The sequence below is a fragment of the Acanthaster planci genome, linkage group LG02 (genome assembly GCF_054643075.1).
Source record: "Acanthaster planci isolate LZ-2023a linkage group LG02, COTS_SCS, whole genome shotgun sequence".
Lineage (NCBI taxonomy): Eukaryota > Metazoa > Echinodermata > Asteroidea > Valvatida > Acanthasteridae > Acanthaster > Acanthaster planci.
In genome coordinates, this window is record NC_141778.1 from 15,309,781 (window position 1) to 15,323,627 (window position 13,847).

The 13,847-nt window shown below is 42.2% G+C and overlaps 2 protein-coding genes across 3 annotated transcripts in view; one reads left to right on the forward strand and one right to left on the reverse strand.

Annotated features, from left to right (window-relative positions):
• Positions 1–3,967, forward strand: part of slc10a7 (solute carrier family 10 member 7) — a 35,843-nt gene extending 31,876 nt beyond the window's left edge. For both annotated transcript variants that reach the window (XR_002597441.2, XM_022223863.2), the window contains one exon: positions 1,622–3,967. Coding sequence is in view for 1 of the 2 variants with exons in the window: in XM_022223863.2 (XP_022079555.2) it covers positions 1,622–1,694 (73 nt within the window). In the remaining variant the exon portion in view is untranslated. The remainder of the gene's footprint in view (positions 1–1,621) is intronic.
• A 3,798-nt stretch (positions 3,968–7,765) lies between these two features.
• Positions 7,766–8,881, reverse strand: LOC147799938 (neuropeptide FF receptor 2-like). Its single transcript, XM_087148680.1, has one exon. The coding sequence runs from the start codon at positions 8,879–8,881 to the stop codon at positions 7,766–7,768; it is 1,116 nt and encodes a 371-aa protein (XP_087004806.1).
• Positions 8,882–13,847: the final 4,966 nt, after the last annotated feature.

Sequence of the window (13,847 nt, forward strand, 5' to 3'; positions counted from 1 at the left end):
ACACTGATGTGGTGAATTGCAAAAAGACCTAACCGCTGTGTCCCCCCCCCAATTTATTGATGTTTGTAATCGTTAATGAGTCTGCTATACATATTTCAAAGAAACGGCATAAAAATCACAAAGGTACAGTAAATGACAAATGGTCGTCGTCTTTCCTTTTTACAAATATAAAACTCCATACTTAATCTTTCGTCCTGAGTATATTCCTTGAAGTTTTGATTAGGGCAAACTCTTGATACGTAGTTGGAATTTGTTGACAGTGCCCAAAAAAATTGCATTGTAAGGAGCATCATATTCCGTTTCATACCAGTAAACCCTCACTCTGGTATTTTCCTCTGACCCTAAGGTCCAAAAGAAGGATTGTATTCTTATATCATGTGAGAAGGACACCATAAATGGACTACTTCATTTCCCTTTTTTCCCAAAGCCTTTTAAAATTTCCCAGATTTAAATACACCTGAGTAAGCTCATAAAGATTACAATCAGTGTTTTGCAACCCCCCCCACACACAAAACAAAGTTTACGTCCCCCCAACACCCCCCACATCCACCCCCCCCGGGTCCTGGATCTGCTCTGCCCTACTTCATGTCAAGTTTGTTTCAATTTTGTTTAAGTTCTTGTCTGTAATAACAGTGAGCCTCTTTTTGGGGATGAGTTTGTTGGTACTTTGTTCACTCATCTGTGTACACAGTTTGAAAAGCGTTAAAACAGTTTTTTGTGTGAAGCACAGTAGAAGTCATGCTTTTGCCTGTGTTGGCTATGGAATGCATAAAGCTTCTTCATTCTTGTCAGTAGTGAACCCCCTGCCTGTTGAATTCTGTCCGATATCATCACCCCTCTTTTTTGGGGGGGCACACCAAACTTTTGAGGGTTCTCTTGCCAGAGACACATTGACATCAACTTTATTAAACTTGGTCATAACATGGCTAAAAAGGTTAACTTTCTTGTTGATTTGACTTTATATACATCATGGAAAAAGAGTCCTGAGATGAGTCCCCAATTCAGGCATTCAACATTACCTTGGATCCCGTTGAAAATTGGAAAACACTCTACAAAGTCTTGTAAAGATTGGAATTTCTTGCAAAGTAGAGTTGTTGAAAAGAAACGATGTGTTCAAGTCGAGGGGCAGCTGCATAGACTTGCAATACGGACAGACAGGCAAGTTTCAAGAACCTGGCTTTGTTATAACATCCCTGTCTTCTGTGCATGTCAAATAAAGATGTCGGGACAGAGCAAACTAGAAAGTGGTTTTGAATGGCCTTGGTGTTAACCCCTTAACATACTGATAATGGATAGCTTTACTTAATTACCACATGTCAGGAAAGTGTGGTTGTCGGGCAACCAAGATATGAAGGGGCTGGAGAAACCACAAACCACCCCCTCCCTTTGGCTGTCAAGAGGGCAAACACTAGCACCCTAAGGGTTCACGTCTGATTTTTTAAATCAAATAATGCCTCAAAAGGTGGAGGTCTCTTTGCAATGTTACATTGAAATTTGCCCCGAGCTACTTATTTCTGAGACGTCAAAGACATGGTTGTCTTACACTGAAGTCATTCACGGTGATATGACAGAGTTGATAAAATCTGACAGTATCAGTTTTCCCTTTTTTTTCTCTCCCCAGAAAAGAGATGGAAAATGGAGAGCCGCCCCTCAACACCACCTCTGACGGCAGCAACTCAAGAGACTCCATATAAAGTTAAAATATTTATATTTTTGTATCCCTAGTAATCCTGTTGTCTTGATCAGATTACTCCCAAATTAATTGACACCCTGAAGCTGTCTACATAGCTAGCACCTGGTGGTTGGGTTACACGAGACGACAGCAGTCATTCAGCATTTTATGAATGGACTTTGGTCCTCGGTGTAAGAGAAGGTCAAATTGCCCAGCAATTTGCACCTTGGCACCAGACATGCATTGAATTAACATGTTTAATTCGCCATTTAGCTTGGCTGATTGTGGCCTGCACCTGTTTTCTTATATCAACCCACCTCCACGCCTTCAAAGTTGATTTTTTTTTATTGAGCTTAATGCGATATTTGAACTCTTACTCTGTCCACGCTTCATTATTTTTTAATCTCATGTTAATTTGATATTTTAGCAGCTGATGTCAGCGTCCTTGTTGTCTGTCTTGTTTTGTTGTAACAGGAGTAGTTTTAATATTGTCCCTTGTTTCTACATGCTTTCCACAGTTTTGTTTTTACTCTGAAATGAAATGACAGAAACGCAACATCAGAACAGTAGAGATGTAAGAATAATTGTACAGGTTAAAACATTTCCTTTCCCACACAGGATTGGTTTATTTTCCAACAAAGAAAAGATATTCAATCTGTACATTAACGGTGTTCTGAATGTAATTTGTATATTGTATCAAACATGAGGGTTCAGTACTTACATATTAATTGCAGTAGTTGATATTTCTCTTGTACAAGTTTTTTTCCACTGAAAGATGCAATTTTGATGCTACCGTTTATACCTTGTTTTCCATTCACTTTAACATTCATTCAGGTTTGTGAGACTCAAAGCTAGCATTTTGTCTTTGCATTGCCATAGATGCATGTGGATTGAACAATGTTTGCAGCATTGGCTGAACTAGTGGTTCAGAAAGTGTGATATTGCAAAGCCCCTTCTACTTTCCGTCCCCTCTGTGCTTGACATTGCTCTGGATGGATGGTATTTGCATGTAGGTGTTGCTTGGATTCCTATATGCAGACTTTGGACACTTGAATACTTCTGTAGTTGTGTTCCTCACGAGTTTGTCACAAGTCCATCGCTAGATGCCTGTTCGAAAGCCGAGTCACAAGCTGTTAAAAGGAGAAAACCCAAGACATCACGACGTCATGCTTTGTTCACATGCATGCTTTCATGTGGGAGACAGTTGGAGGTGAGATCCACCAAGCTCCCTAAGGAACGTGCACGCGTCAAAACCTGACCTCATCGGGTCAGAGGTATACTGCGATGGAACCATCCTGTTATGTGTAACAGGTCTTGTGACTGCATGTGAAAGGACTAGTAGTAGCCTCAGTTGCAGCCTGCCGGGGGGGGTTCGTTATTTCAAACATTTTGTACAGACAGTATTGGCTATTCTTGTGTTCGGTTCCAGGCAATTTTTAGAGTCCCTTAATATTTCATGAAAAGTGCTTGCTCTTTTTTCCTGTCGTCATTGCCTTTTGTCTTGTCTCTAGAATGACGTTAAAAGATTCAAAGGTACTGAAGAGGAAAACAAAGGGGCAGATGTTATGCACGTTGCGTGTGTAAGTGTTCTTGGTAAATGGTATATTCCAGTCACCGACAACCATTGATGATAGCATTTACAGTTTCCCAATTCTCGGCTTGCCGGCAACCTGCCAATTTCTTGGATATTCCATTGCCAACAAGTATTTTCAGTTAAACTGATAGGTTTAAGTTACGAATTATAGATGTCAATTAATTGTTGGAGTTGGGGTATTTTTTACTTTTTCTTCTACCGTTTTATTTGGAAGTGTTTTTATTTGTTGAAGTTGACATTTTCCGCTGTTTGGTTGTGTTCTTTTCTATTGTTTTGGAAGGGATTAGTGAAATATGGATGGTTGTATGTGGTGTAATAGGCTTGAAATTTTTTCGGATTGATGTTGCTGAATTACAAAAGGCTATACAATGTACATGGGTTCAGCTGTCGCAATATTCAAGCCAGATCTTTCCTGCTTTAAAGAGAGAAACATAGTGTCCACTGAATTTGTTATATTCGAAATTTCTTATTTTTGTAGAGCACCACTAAAATATATATTGTACCTCGAGGTTGCTGAAACTAATTTGTTCTCAACAGGCGTTTGAAATTTCAGCAACTGTGAAAGTTAGGTATTTACTTGTTTCAAAACGTACATTTTTGTAATCTAATAAAGGCATTTTGTATATTTGCATGTACCTTATTCGTCGTCTGTGGTGGTATTTGGTGCATTAAATGTAAAGCTTTATACATTCATGAATTGATCTCATTGGAGTATTTCTCTTTAATTTAGAAATTTTAGATAATGTTTTTGTATTCTGAAAGTTCAGTCGACTCGTTAGTGGGTGATTCCAGAAATTAGAGGTCCATTTTTTTGTGTCCCTGTCACATCTGACATACGATTTTGTAAGTTCAGAACACATTTTCGAATTTCCAAGAGTGATGAATTAATGCTAATTGCCTGCCAAAAAATGATAATCGTTTGAAATCAAGTCCGGTCACATTTCCGTGTCAAATAACAAAGGTCAGATGTAACAGGGACAAGAAAATGCCACACTTTTGGACCCCTAATTTCTGGAATTGCCCTGCTACGAAATCCGCGGGACCTAGTAAAAATGTTGGTTGTATCTGAAATTCGCTGTACGGGAAGCTCCAGGCAGTGGCTTCAGTGTGTTGTTTCATAGGTCATATTCCATAGAACCCGATCTTTTGACGTCACAGACGTGTTTTTCCTACGAGTGGCTGCCAAAACTAAGATGGTCTGAGGTATAAAAGTAAATGAATTACAAAGTGTTAAAATCCCAGGGAGCTATCATAACAGCAGGTAATAATAAATGTACTATAAAACAGTAAATGAAAATATAACCCTTAAAAATTCTAGTAAATGACATTTAAATCGTTTTTATAGGTGAATTTAATGAATGGAATTTGGGGGGGATTTAGTTTAGCAGACCCTGTCATATTCAGATTTGGTTTTTATTTGTTTGGGGGGGGGGTTCATTTCACAATAAACAAGATGTTCACGCGAGAAATTTCCCACACTAACAGAGGGCGCTCTCGCAGTAGACCAGAGCCAACTTCAGACTTGGGAATCAAAATGGTTGTTCTTTATGTATGCGGTACACGCACGTATATGAAAATCTGGGCTCGCAGTGTCCTTAATCAGCTTACAGAGATCATTGAATCCACTCGCGGCATTTTACCGAGCCGAATACAAAGCTTGCCCGGCAATGCCCGCCTTTGTTCTCCCTGGCGTCAATAGAAGCGAGGCAACCCGCGCATTTGTATTCGGCTCGGTAAAATGGCCGTTGGTTGGCTTCTATTTCATACAAATTAAGGCGTTGCAAGTCCAGGTTTTTTTAATATATACGTCCGTGATGCGGTAAAGCAGCAGTTATTGAGTGTCATTTGTCTCTGTGCACTGACGCATAATCCACTATTTTGGTTTCAAAAATTTGGAGACGTTTATGTCGCAGCTCTCAAACAGCTCTGACTCCTGCGCTCGTTCCCCTATCCATGCAGAGCGCTGGGATGGGATCACGTTCATTGCATATACATACACGAAGTTCATTCGGCGAGCTTGCTGGGGGGTGTCACTAATTTTTTTTTTTTTTTTTTTTTACTTTAATTTGGTTTTGGTTTGGGTTTTCCCATCCTTCTGCACACTCCCGTCCATCCAAAGTGTATGAAAACCTGTGCCAGAACCGTATACACATCATGTAGAATATCTCATACTCGAATTGAGTACACACAGAAGAAAAAACGTCAGGCCTCGTCACTTTATTCGTCCCTGTAGATATTAAACATATTTATATACGGAACCTTTACATTTTATTTTAGAGTGTAGCATAATTCATCATGAAGTGTAAAGTAAGTAAGTTGCGTGTAGTTAGTCCCTATTAACAGAAAAGGCACTCTACTTGGGAGCCTGAAGAGCTGTATGGGGTGCAACTCCGTTGAGGGCCAACAGTGAAAATCAATCTAAAAGTAAATTAACTTCCGCTCCTTTTAAAAGAGATATTTGAGGGACAGCTTCGAGTTTATACAACGCGGTAAGCCACATGTCCATGCATTTCAAAATTACACAAAATTTCTAAAATGAATCATATTTTACACCGCCAAAATTGAAGCAATTCATTATTTTGAGATCTTTCATTTGGCGTCTCGCTTATGGAAATCATTCCTTGATTATAAACGGAACTTAATTTGTGAAAATTCACTTTTGTTTATGCTTGTACAAGTATGTATATATACATGTAGTTACGTAATAGAGACATTATTACAGTACACAGTTTCCTTTCAGGTCAATGCAAGACCGTCAGGAGTGCAAAGCGACCTCATTTTACATTCGCTGCCCTGCAACAACGCTCCATTTTACCTTAAAAGGTTGTACATGTACAAACTTAAAGGGCATGTGATGGCTATAGAAGAAAGACGTGACGCCTAAAACGCACCCCGTATGGTTATTAGGCTCCCTGTCGAAGTTACAATCTGGAGCGATTTTTACATGGTAAAACAGGGTTCATTCTATGCCAGGATATCTCTTTTAGCACGTGTGATTCTGAAAAGAGCCGGAGCGATATTTGGCGTCCCATTCTCACATCAAAGTCCAATAGTCTCTATACCCTCGGATTTTTTCCTAGCCTATGGGTCCCCTATACCCTTGGTAACCTTCCCCCATGCCCCCCCTCCTTCAGCTTGACACACCTCACTGATCATCTAGCATCCCATGTTCTGCTTGACTGCCCTGGGTTGGATCCCATGTTAGCATCATCTCCACACCTCACCGCCTCCGGACACCATAAGCTGCTTCATCATTATAACCTCTCCAGTCTCCTGGCGACGGACAGAGCATGATGTCCAAGACTGGACTACCCTCCAGTTCTTTGCAGAACCACACAAACATACCCAAAAAGAGATATCCTTGCATGATGCTCTCGCAGACTCCTTTACCTGACTTGTAGCCTTAACCATGATATAAGCTTCAAAGCTCAGGGTTCACTCTGTGGAAAGGAACTTATTCTCGCTGATGTGTTTTTAAAATACAGCATCAACGGCACAGAATCTTTCCCAAATTTTCATTGAGTCTGAAAAACACGAATGTGAGAAAAAAAACCACAGTTATACCTCCGTCAACTGGTCCTGCAAACTCGTTCCTTTGCGTACCCTTAGGGTAGCTTCCCCATCGTGGTTTTGTGCCCCCGTCCAAGCTTTTTCAACCAAGAGATGAATTAATATTTGTCTGGCATTTCCTTGGTTGTCAATAAAAGAAACAATTCCCTTGAAGATTTTCCAGAAAATCCCAGGATTAAATTTCACACATTCTGCCTGGTTTGTTTCCTGTTTTTAACCAACAAAAGGGATGAGGTTGTTATATATAGAAAATATCCGAAATATGTTTCAAAGAATTCCAGGGGAAATCGTATAAACAAAATCCTGTAGTTTTCTGCATTTCAGTCATTTCAAAGACCACATTGTTTTAAGGTCATTGCATGCGTTTACTGAAGTGTCCACTGGTAAATACAACACAAATTCTAAAACAGAAACATCTGGATAATGTGATAGAAGTCTGAAGGTATAAACCAAATTCTTAAATTTCATATAGAAAGATTTTCTGGTTTTCACGAAAATAAATGCGTTGGTAAAATCTGTCCGTATGATTTGGCAAAGTGCAGACGGAATAAGTGCAAGTTGACTCAAACTTTAAAGAAAAGGTTTGAAATTCATGGATATGCTCTTACGTCACTCTGCAAGGGTACACATTTCTAAAGGCCTACAAACACCTTTGGAAATAGCAATGCAGAGACTAAAAGTGGGTTTATTTTTGCCCCAACCCTCTTTTCTATCCAAGGTTTCAAGTGGCCTCATGACATCTTTTGAAGCTTCGATCTCAAATTCTGCGCGGTGGTTGATTGTCTGTGTTTGTGTGTCACCAGCAGAGGGCGCGCGATTACGAGTCAATATTTCTTCCTCCGGTAGTAGTCTCCTTCTGGATTATACAAGGTGAGAAGTCTAGCAATTTGGTCATTTTTGCTATTTGAGATAAATTCTCCACATTTAACTCACTTGAACCTGGACAGCAAAGCTTTCAGAAGTCGGGATGGTTCAGGGATGTCGGACCACTGACGATGTAGGATGCATAGCATGACCTCCTTGAACATTGGATGTTTGGCTCCATACAGCAACGGGTTTACAGCACTGTTGGCAAACAAGAAAATGACACCGTACAGGAAGAGGTTGTCTGCCCCCAGCATGATGAAGAGGCAGTTGGGCAACGGGAGAAGGAAGCAGACGCAGGAGACGACGAAGAGGTTCTTGGTGATTTGAATCTGATGCTTCTTGATGCGCTTCTTGCGGGTGGTGTCGGTGATGACGCTGACCACGGGCTCAGAGATGCTTGGGTCGTGGGAGCTTGCTGCGGTCGAAGAGACATAGCGGAAACTGGAGCAGGCTCGCCGTCCCTTCTTGAGGTGACGCCGGATAAAAGTGTAGACGATGCCATAACTGATGAGCGTGATGGCAACTGGGCCTGGGTATAGCGTGGCAGCCAGTAAGGTCTTGTAGAGGATCGAGAGATGGTGCTCGCTGTCATCTAAGCACATGTTGACGTGGTTGTTGTAGCTGAGCTGACCTACACCTGACACCAAGAGGACGGTGACAATGATAAAGGGGAGCAGCCAAATGATCACCAACGTGGGCACCAGTTTGCGGACTTGGTACATCTTCTTGTATACTGTGGTGTGCTTAGTGATCAGAAGCATGCGATTCACGGCGATGGCCGCGATGCTGAACAAAGTCACCCCTGCCACTGATGGTGTTGTGAAGGCCACCACGAAACAGAGATTCTCCAGAGATTGGGGTAGACCGCCCCGGATGAGCACAATCACAGCGTTGACCGAGGCGCACAGGCACAAGAGGAGGTCAGCCACGCTGAGATTGGCCACGAAGACGTTGGTGATGGTCTGCAGCCGGCATGACAGGACCACCGCCATCAAGACGATGGCATTCCCAGTGACACCAAGAACAGATATGAGCAGTATGGCCATGGAAACAAAGACTCTCGCTCCGTATGTATACTGCGAGGTCGAGTTTTCCGCTGGCAGATAATCGCTAGTATTGAAAGCAATAAAAACTTCTTGCAGGTCCACATTGACAGCGGTAGTAATGTTACGCACCATTTTTCCCGAGCAGCAGTTGCTCTCGTGAAGAAAGAAATGTAGGTTACACTGAGAAATTCTTGATATCCAAATGATTTAAATTTCTTTGGCGTGCACAAGTTTTATGAGTAGAATGAATTCAGTTCAATGAACTTCTTGTCTTTCGTATTTATTTAAAAGTTGCTGCTCAAATGAAAAGTATTACGTATGCACTACATGAGACTAACAGTGTTTTTTCGTGATTAAATTTACTGGAATACAGAGTCAATTACTTTCAGTTTTGCCTCCCAGAATGCATGTAGTTTTACTTCAGAGAACTTGCGTAAATCACCGGGTTGTGTGCCAATATTATTATTGTTCGTCATTATAATACACGCCGTCGCTATGCGCAAAGGGATGACGTACGCTGCTGTGTAAAACCATGCCGTCTGCCATTCTAGCCTGCGTGTCATGGATACATCGCTTACTTTTTGGCGATGGGGATGGGCCATTTTATTCACCCACGCCCCTCTCTATGAAATGCATACTTTCAGTTATTTTTGAACTGACGAAGATCGACAGTTCCTGGGGCACCTGCAAAAGGGCCCTCTGAGCAATTTTTTCTCCCTTTTTTTTGGGGGGGGGTGGCAGATACAATGAGAAAAGGCAATCTGGGGGCCTTCAAATTTCCATTCCTTTTCAAAACGTGTGTAAAAAAAAGAGCCCCCCAAATTCAGTACCATGCCTTTGGAAGGCTACAAAAGGTACCCCTCCACCCCCACCCATCCCCCAAAAACGAAATACAAGTTAGATTTGTCAAGAACGTGGAAACTTTAAAATGCTTCGGTCGAGAAAGAATAGAAATTCTTTAAAATACTTTGGAACACTTTCTAAGTTTCACTTTCACGGACACAAATAATCGACTCCATTAACACAACATGCGTGTGTGTTGCTATCAGCCGTCAAAATCGTCCCAGGAGCAAAGCTTGGCACAAGACTAGTGTCGGACGCCTTTAAGGAACTGTGTTCGATATTTTTATCGCTCGAAATTGCGCTACCATTGGCGAGACTGTATATGTAAACAGGTCGATGCGAAGTCGTCTCCTTGTACCGAGCATCATTTACATTCTGTCTTGTATCAAACCGGGCAAGTGATTATTTCTTTGGAATGTGTCTGCTTATTCAATGAGAAATGTTGTGATCCCTCCTCATCTGACAAGATAACTTGTGTCGGCCTATTATGTACAGCGGGCTAACCGCTTTAACGCAGCCGGCTGACGCGTACTTGATTGGTCTGCACACAGCATGCATGCAGGGCGTGCATGCGCATGATACAGTGTGGCATTATTCCTAGTTCACGGGAAAGAAGTCTTGATACTGTTTATCCATAACGCATGCAATTTTTTGAATGGTTTAATCAAACTTTAATGTCAGGTCTATTATAACAATTCTTTTGTGACTGCAGAACACTTGAGTCTCGAGACTCAGTGGGCTCCAATCGGGTCAGACTCGGATGAGGTGGGCTCAGTGGTATCCACTCGGGTTAGACTTGGACGAGGTGAGCTCAGCTAATGTGACAGCATGCATACCAGAAATAATATCATAATTCACCACACAATTCACCACATCGGAAATGTGTGAAGGGATAGTCACAGTAAATTTTGGACCTAGGTGAATATGCCTTACAGAAAGCGTTTTTCAGTATGGCAGCTCTTTTTTTCGGAGTCTGAAGTTTCTGTAACTTTCAATTCGAATTGTAATTCGACTCATTTGTAAGCAAAACTGAAAATGATCGGCCCTATAACCAAATAAACTTGTGAAAGCAAAACTATTGGTCTGCTGTTTAACTTCCAAAATTAGAAGAAAAAAAAGCAAACAGGCATTGCCGATCAGAAGTGAAACCATGGTACTTTCAACGGCTATAAATAATAAATGCAAACCTTACAGAATATTTGACTTGCAATCTACCCACCGCCACCATTAAAGGACGCTGGGGAGAGTATACGCAAGATGTAATAGTAGTATGTAATTTCTATTGAGCACTTACTGGGTAGATTTCTGAACAGTAACATAATACGTGTCGACACTTTCATAACACGTGTCGACACTTCCATTTGTCCATCACATTTACTCAATGCATGAATTAGAACAGCAAGTAACCCACTATGCCTTGTGCGTCAATAGACCTCTTCACTAATAAATTCATAATTAACACGCATGCGCATAAGTGGCCTTGGCGGAAAGAAGTGTCAACGGGCCATTGAAAATGTACAGGGGTGCGACTTCGATGATCATTTTCTCTCATGTTTTCTGGCTTTGTTCAGTTTTTTTTTCAGAAAATCCCATTAAATCGTGTTTGCTGTTACATGTAGTTTCTAATTTAAGTGGAAATGTTTAGTTCTCTGTATAAAGACTTCAAAATCGTAATTTTTCCTGTGTACACAAGATCGTTGTTTCTTAATATGGCCTCCCTTCCATCATAAGTACATGTAGTATAAACTACATCGTTAGTGTTCTTGGATTCAACCTGTGCATTTTTTACAACACGAACCGATGTTCGATGTACTCGTATACACGTTTTTATGTACATGTACATAGCCTACCATTGAACTTGGTCATAGCTTGGAGTACTACCGAAAGAAATGGTGCAGTTGTTGCGTTTGGGTTATGTACAAGACAAAGTGCAGATTCCAAAGAGAAAGGGGTCTGGTTCTTCAGACTTCCCAAGTGCAGAATGCAGCGAATCAAATGGGTACAGTACCGGTACATGTACATAGAATCATTAACGTAGACTGAACATCAGTACGTATTTTTACAGATGGACAAGTTGGCTCCAAGAACACTAAGGATGTAGTTCATACTACATAATGAAGGGGGTCATATTACGAAACATTGATCTCGTGCGCACAGGAAAAATCACAATTTTAAAATCTTTTACAGAGCACTAAAAATTCTACACACAGTCAACGCAATGCAATCGAATACCCAAACTCTTCCGTGAGTCCAAGGTACCAGTTTTTGGTTGGTCTTAATTACCACGTTTGAACCTCGAGCTGGAGTTTTCTTAGAAACGAAGGCGCCTTTGGTCGGAAACGAACTTTGCTGGTCCACGAACGACTCGGAAATGCACGCGTTACGGTCGCATCGCTACCAACGACATGACCCTCCCAATCAAAATGGCTCCTTTCAACCGTTGAGGGGGTGCTTCTGCTCGAGGCGGTTGGCAGCAGCACTCCAGCACTAATTTCACAGGGCTGAGTGTTGGAAGCCTGGGTGTCGATTTTATTATGCTCAGTTTTCTAAAAATCCATAATTCGCAAAGACACGACAAAGCTTTCAAATGCGGATTTTTCGTCCCCCCTATTAGATGTAGGCCTTTAGGCACAGTGATTGTCCTGTGTGGCTCTTGGGTAATTTGGCCCAGCTTGATGAATTCTGTGAAAGGCCCGAGAGAAAAACAATATAGCGACAGAAAAAGCATTAAACCAAAATAACCAGGAAGTCGGTTTCAAACTAATTGCTATCTGTGCTAACGCATGATTCATTTTCCATAAGGAAACAAATAGTGGATTCATGCTCCAGCACGAAACAGCAGATATTTACAAGCATTCCGTCTGGTCTGGTATCTTAAATTGTTTTGACAAGTTAAGCAGCGTAACTTTCTTCCGGAGAGCAATGATTGCATTGAAATAATGGCGCATAACAACACCCCCTCTGTGTCGCTAGTTTCTGATACTTTCATCAACAGCAGCGTCTCGTTGGCGTTGTTCAACAGTACAACCTCCTTGCCGCTACTCACGGAGCCTTACAACACCAGTGATTTACAAGTGTCTAATGACACCTCCCTGTACACCTACGATGGGAGAGTGTTTGTGTCTATTTCTGTGTTGATCATCTCCCTCCTTGGAGTCACAGGAAATGTCGTTGTCTTGATGGCAGTGGCCCTGTCATGCCGGCTGCAGACCGTCACTAACGTCTTCGTGGCCAATCTCAGCGTGGCCGACCTCCTGATGTGCCTCTGCGCTCTAATGAATGCCGCGATCGTGCTGATTCGCGGCTACCTGCCCCAGTCGGTCGAGAACCTGTGCCTAATGGTGGCCTTTCTTTCGCCCATTTCAGCTGGGGTCATCATGTTCAGCATTGCAGCCATCGCTGTCAATCGCATGCTCCTGATCACCAAGCATGTCACCGCCTACAAAAAGATCTACACAGCCTACACACTAGTGCCCATGCTGGCTACCATCTGGCTTCTTCCGATCCTCTTGACGACGATTCTACTGGCGACTGGTGTAGGGCGTCTCAGCTACAACAAAAACATCCATGTGGGTCTGGGACGACAGCGACCATCCAACATCAAGCCTGTACAAGTCCTTACTGGCTGGAGTCCTCTACCCGGGTCCTCTCACCATCACGCTCCTCTGTTACGGCATCGTCCTACACTTTCATCCGGCGCCACTTCAGGAAAGAACGGAAAGCCTGCTCCAGCTTTCGATATTCAACCACCACCAGCTCCCTAGAACCCGGCCAAAATAAGTCCATGGTCAGCGTCAACACCGACCCCAACCGCAAGAAGCGCATCCAGAAGCATCAGATTCATATCACCAAGAACCTCTTCGTCGTCTCCTGCGTCTGCTTCCTTCTCCCGTTGCCCAACTGCCTCTCATCATGCTGGGGGCAGACAACCTCTTCCTGTACGGTGCCATTTCTTGTTTGCTAACAGTGCTATAAACCCATTGCTGTATGGAGCCAAACATCCAATGTTCAAGGAGGTCATGCTATGCATCCTACATCGTCAGTGGTCCGACATCCCTGAACCATCCCGATTTCTGAAATCTTTGACTGTCAGATCCAACCTAAAATCAATGTGAAACTCCGTTAATTATGAAAATCACACAACAATAATTGAGATTTTTTTATGTCTGATCTGCTAACATTTTTGCGGAGGCTATCGTGTCGACATCATAGCCTCTGCAAGACCATTATGCAGGGCACCGCCGAGGGATCAGGA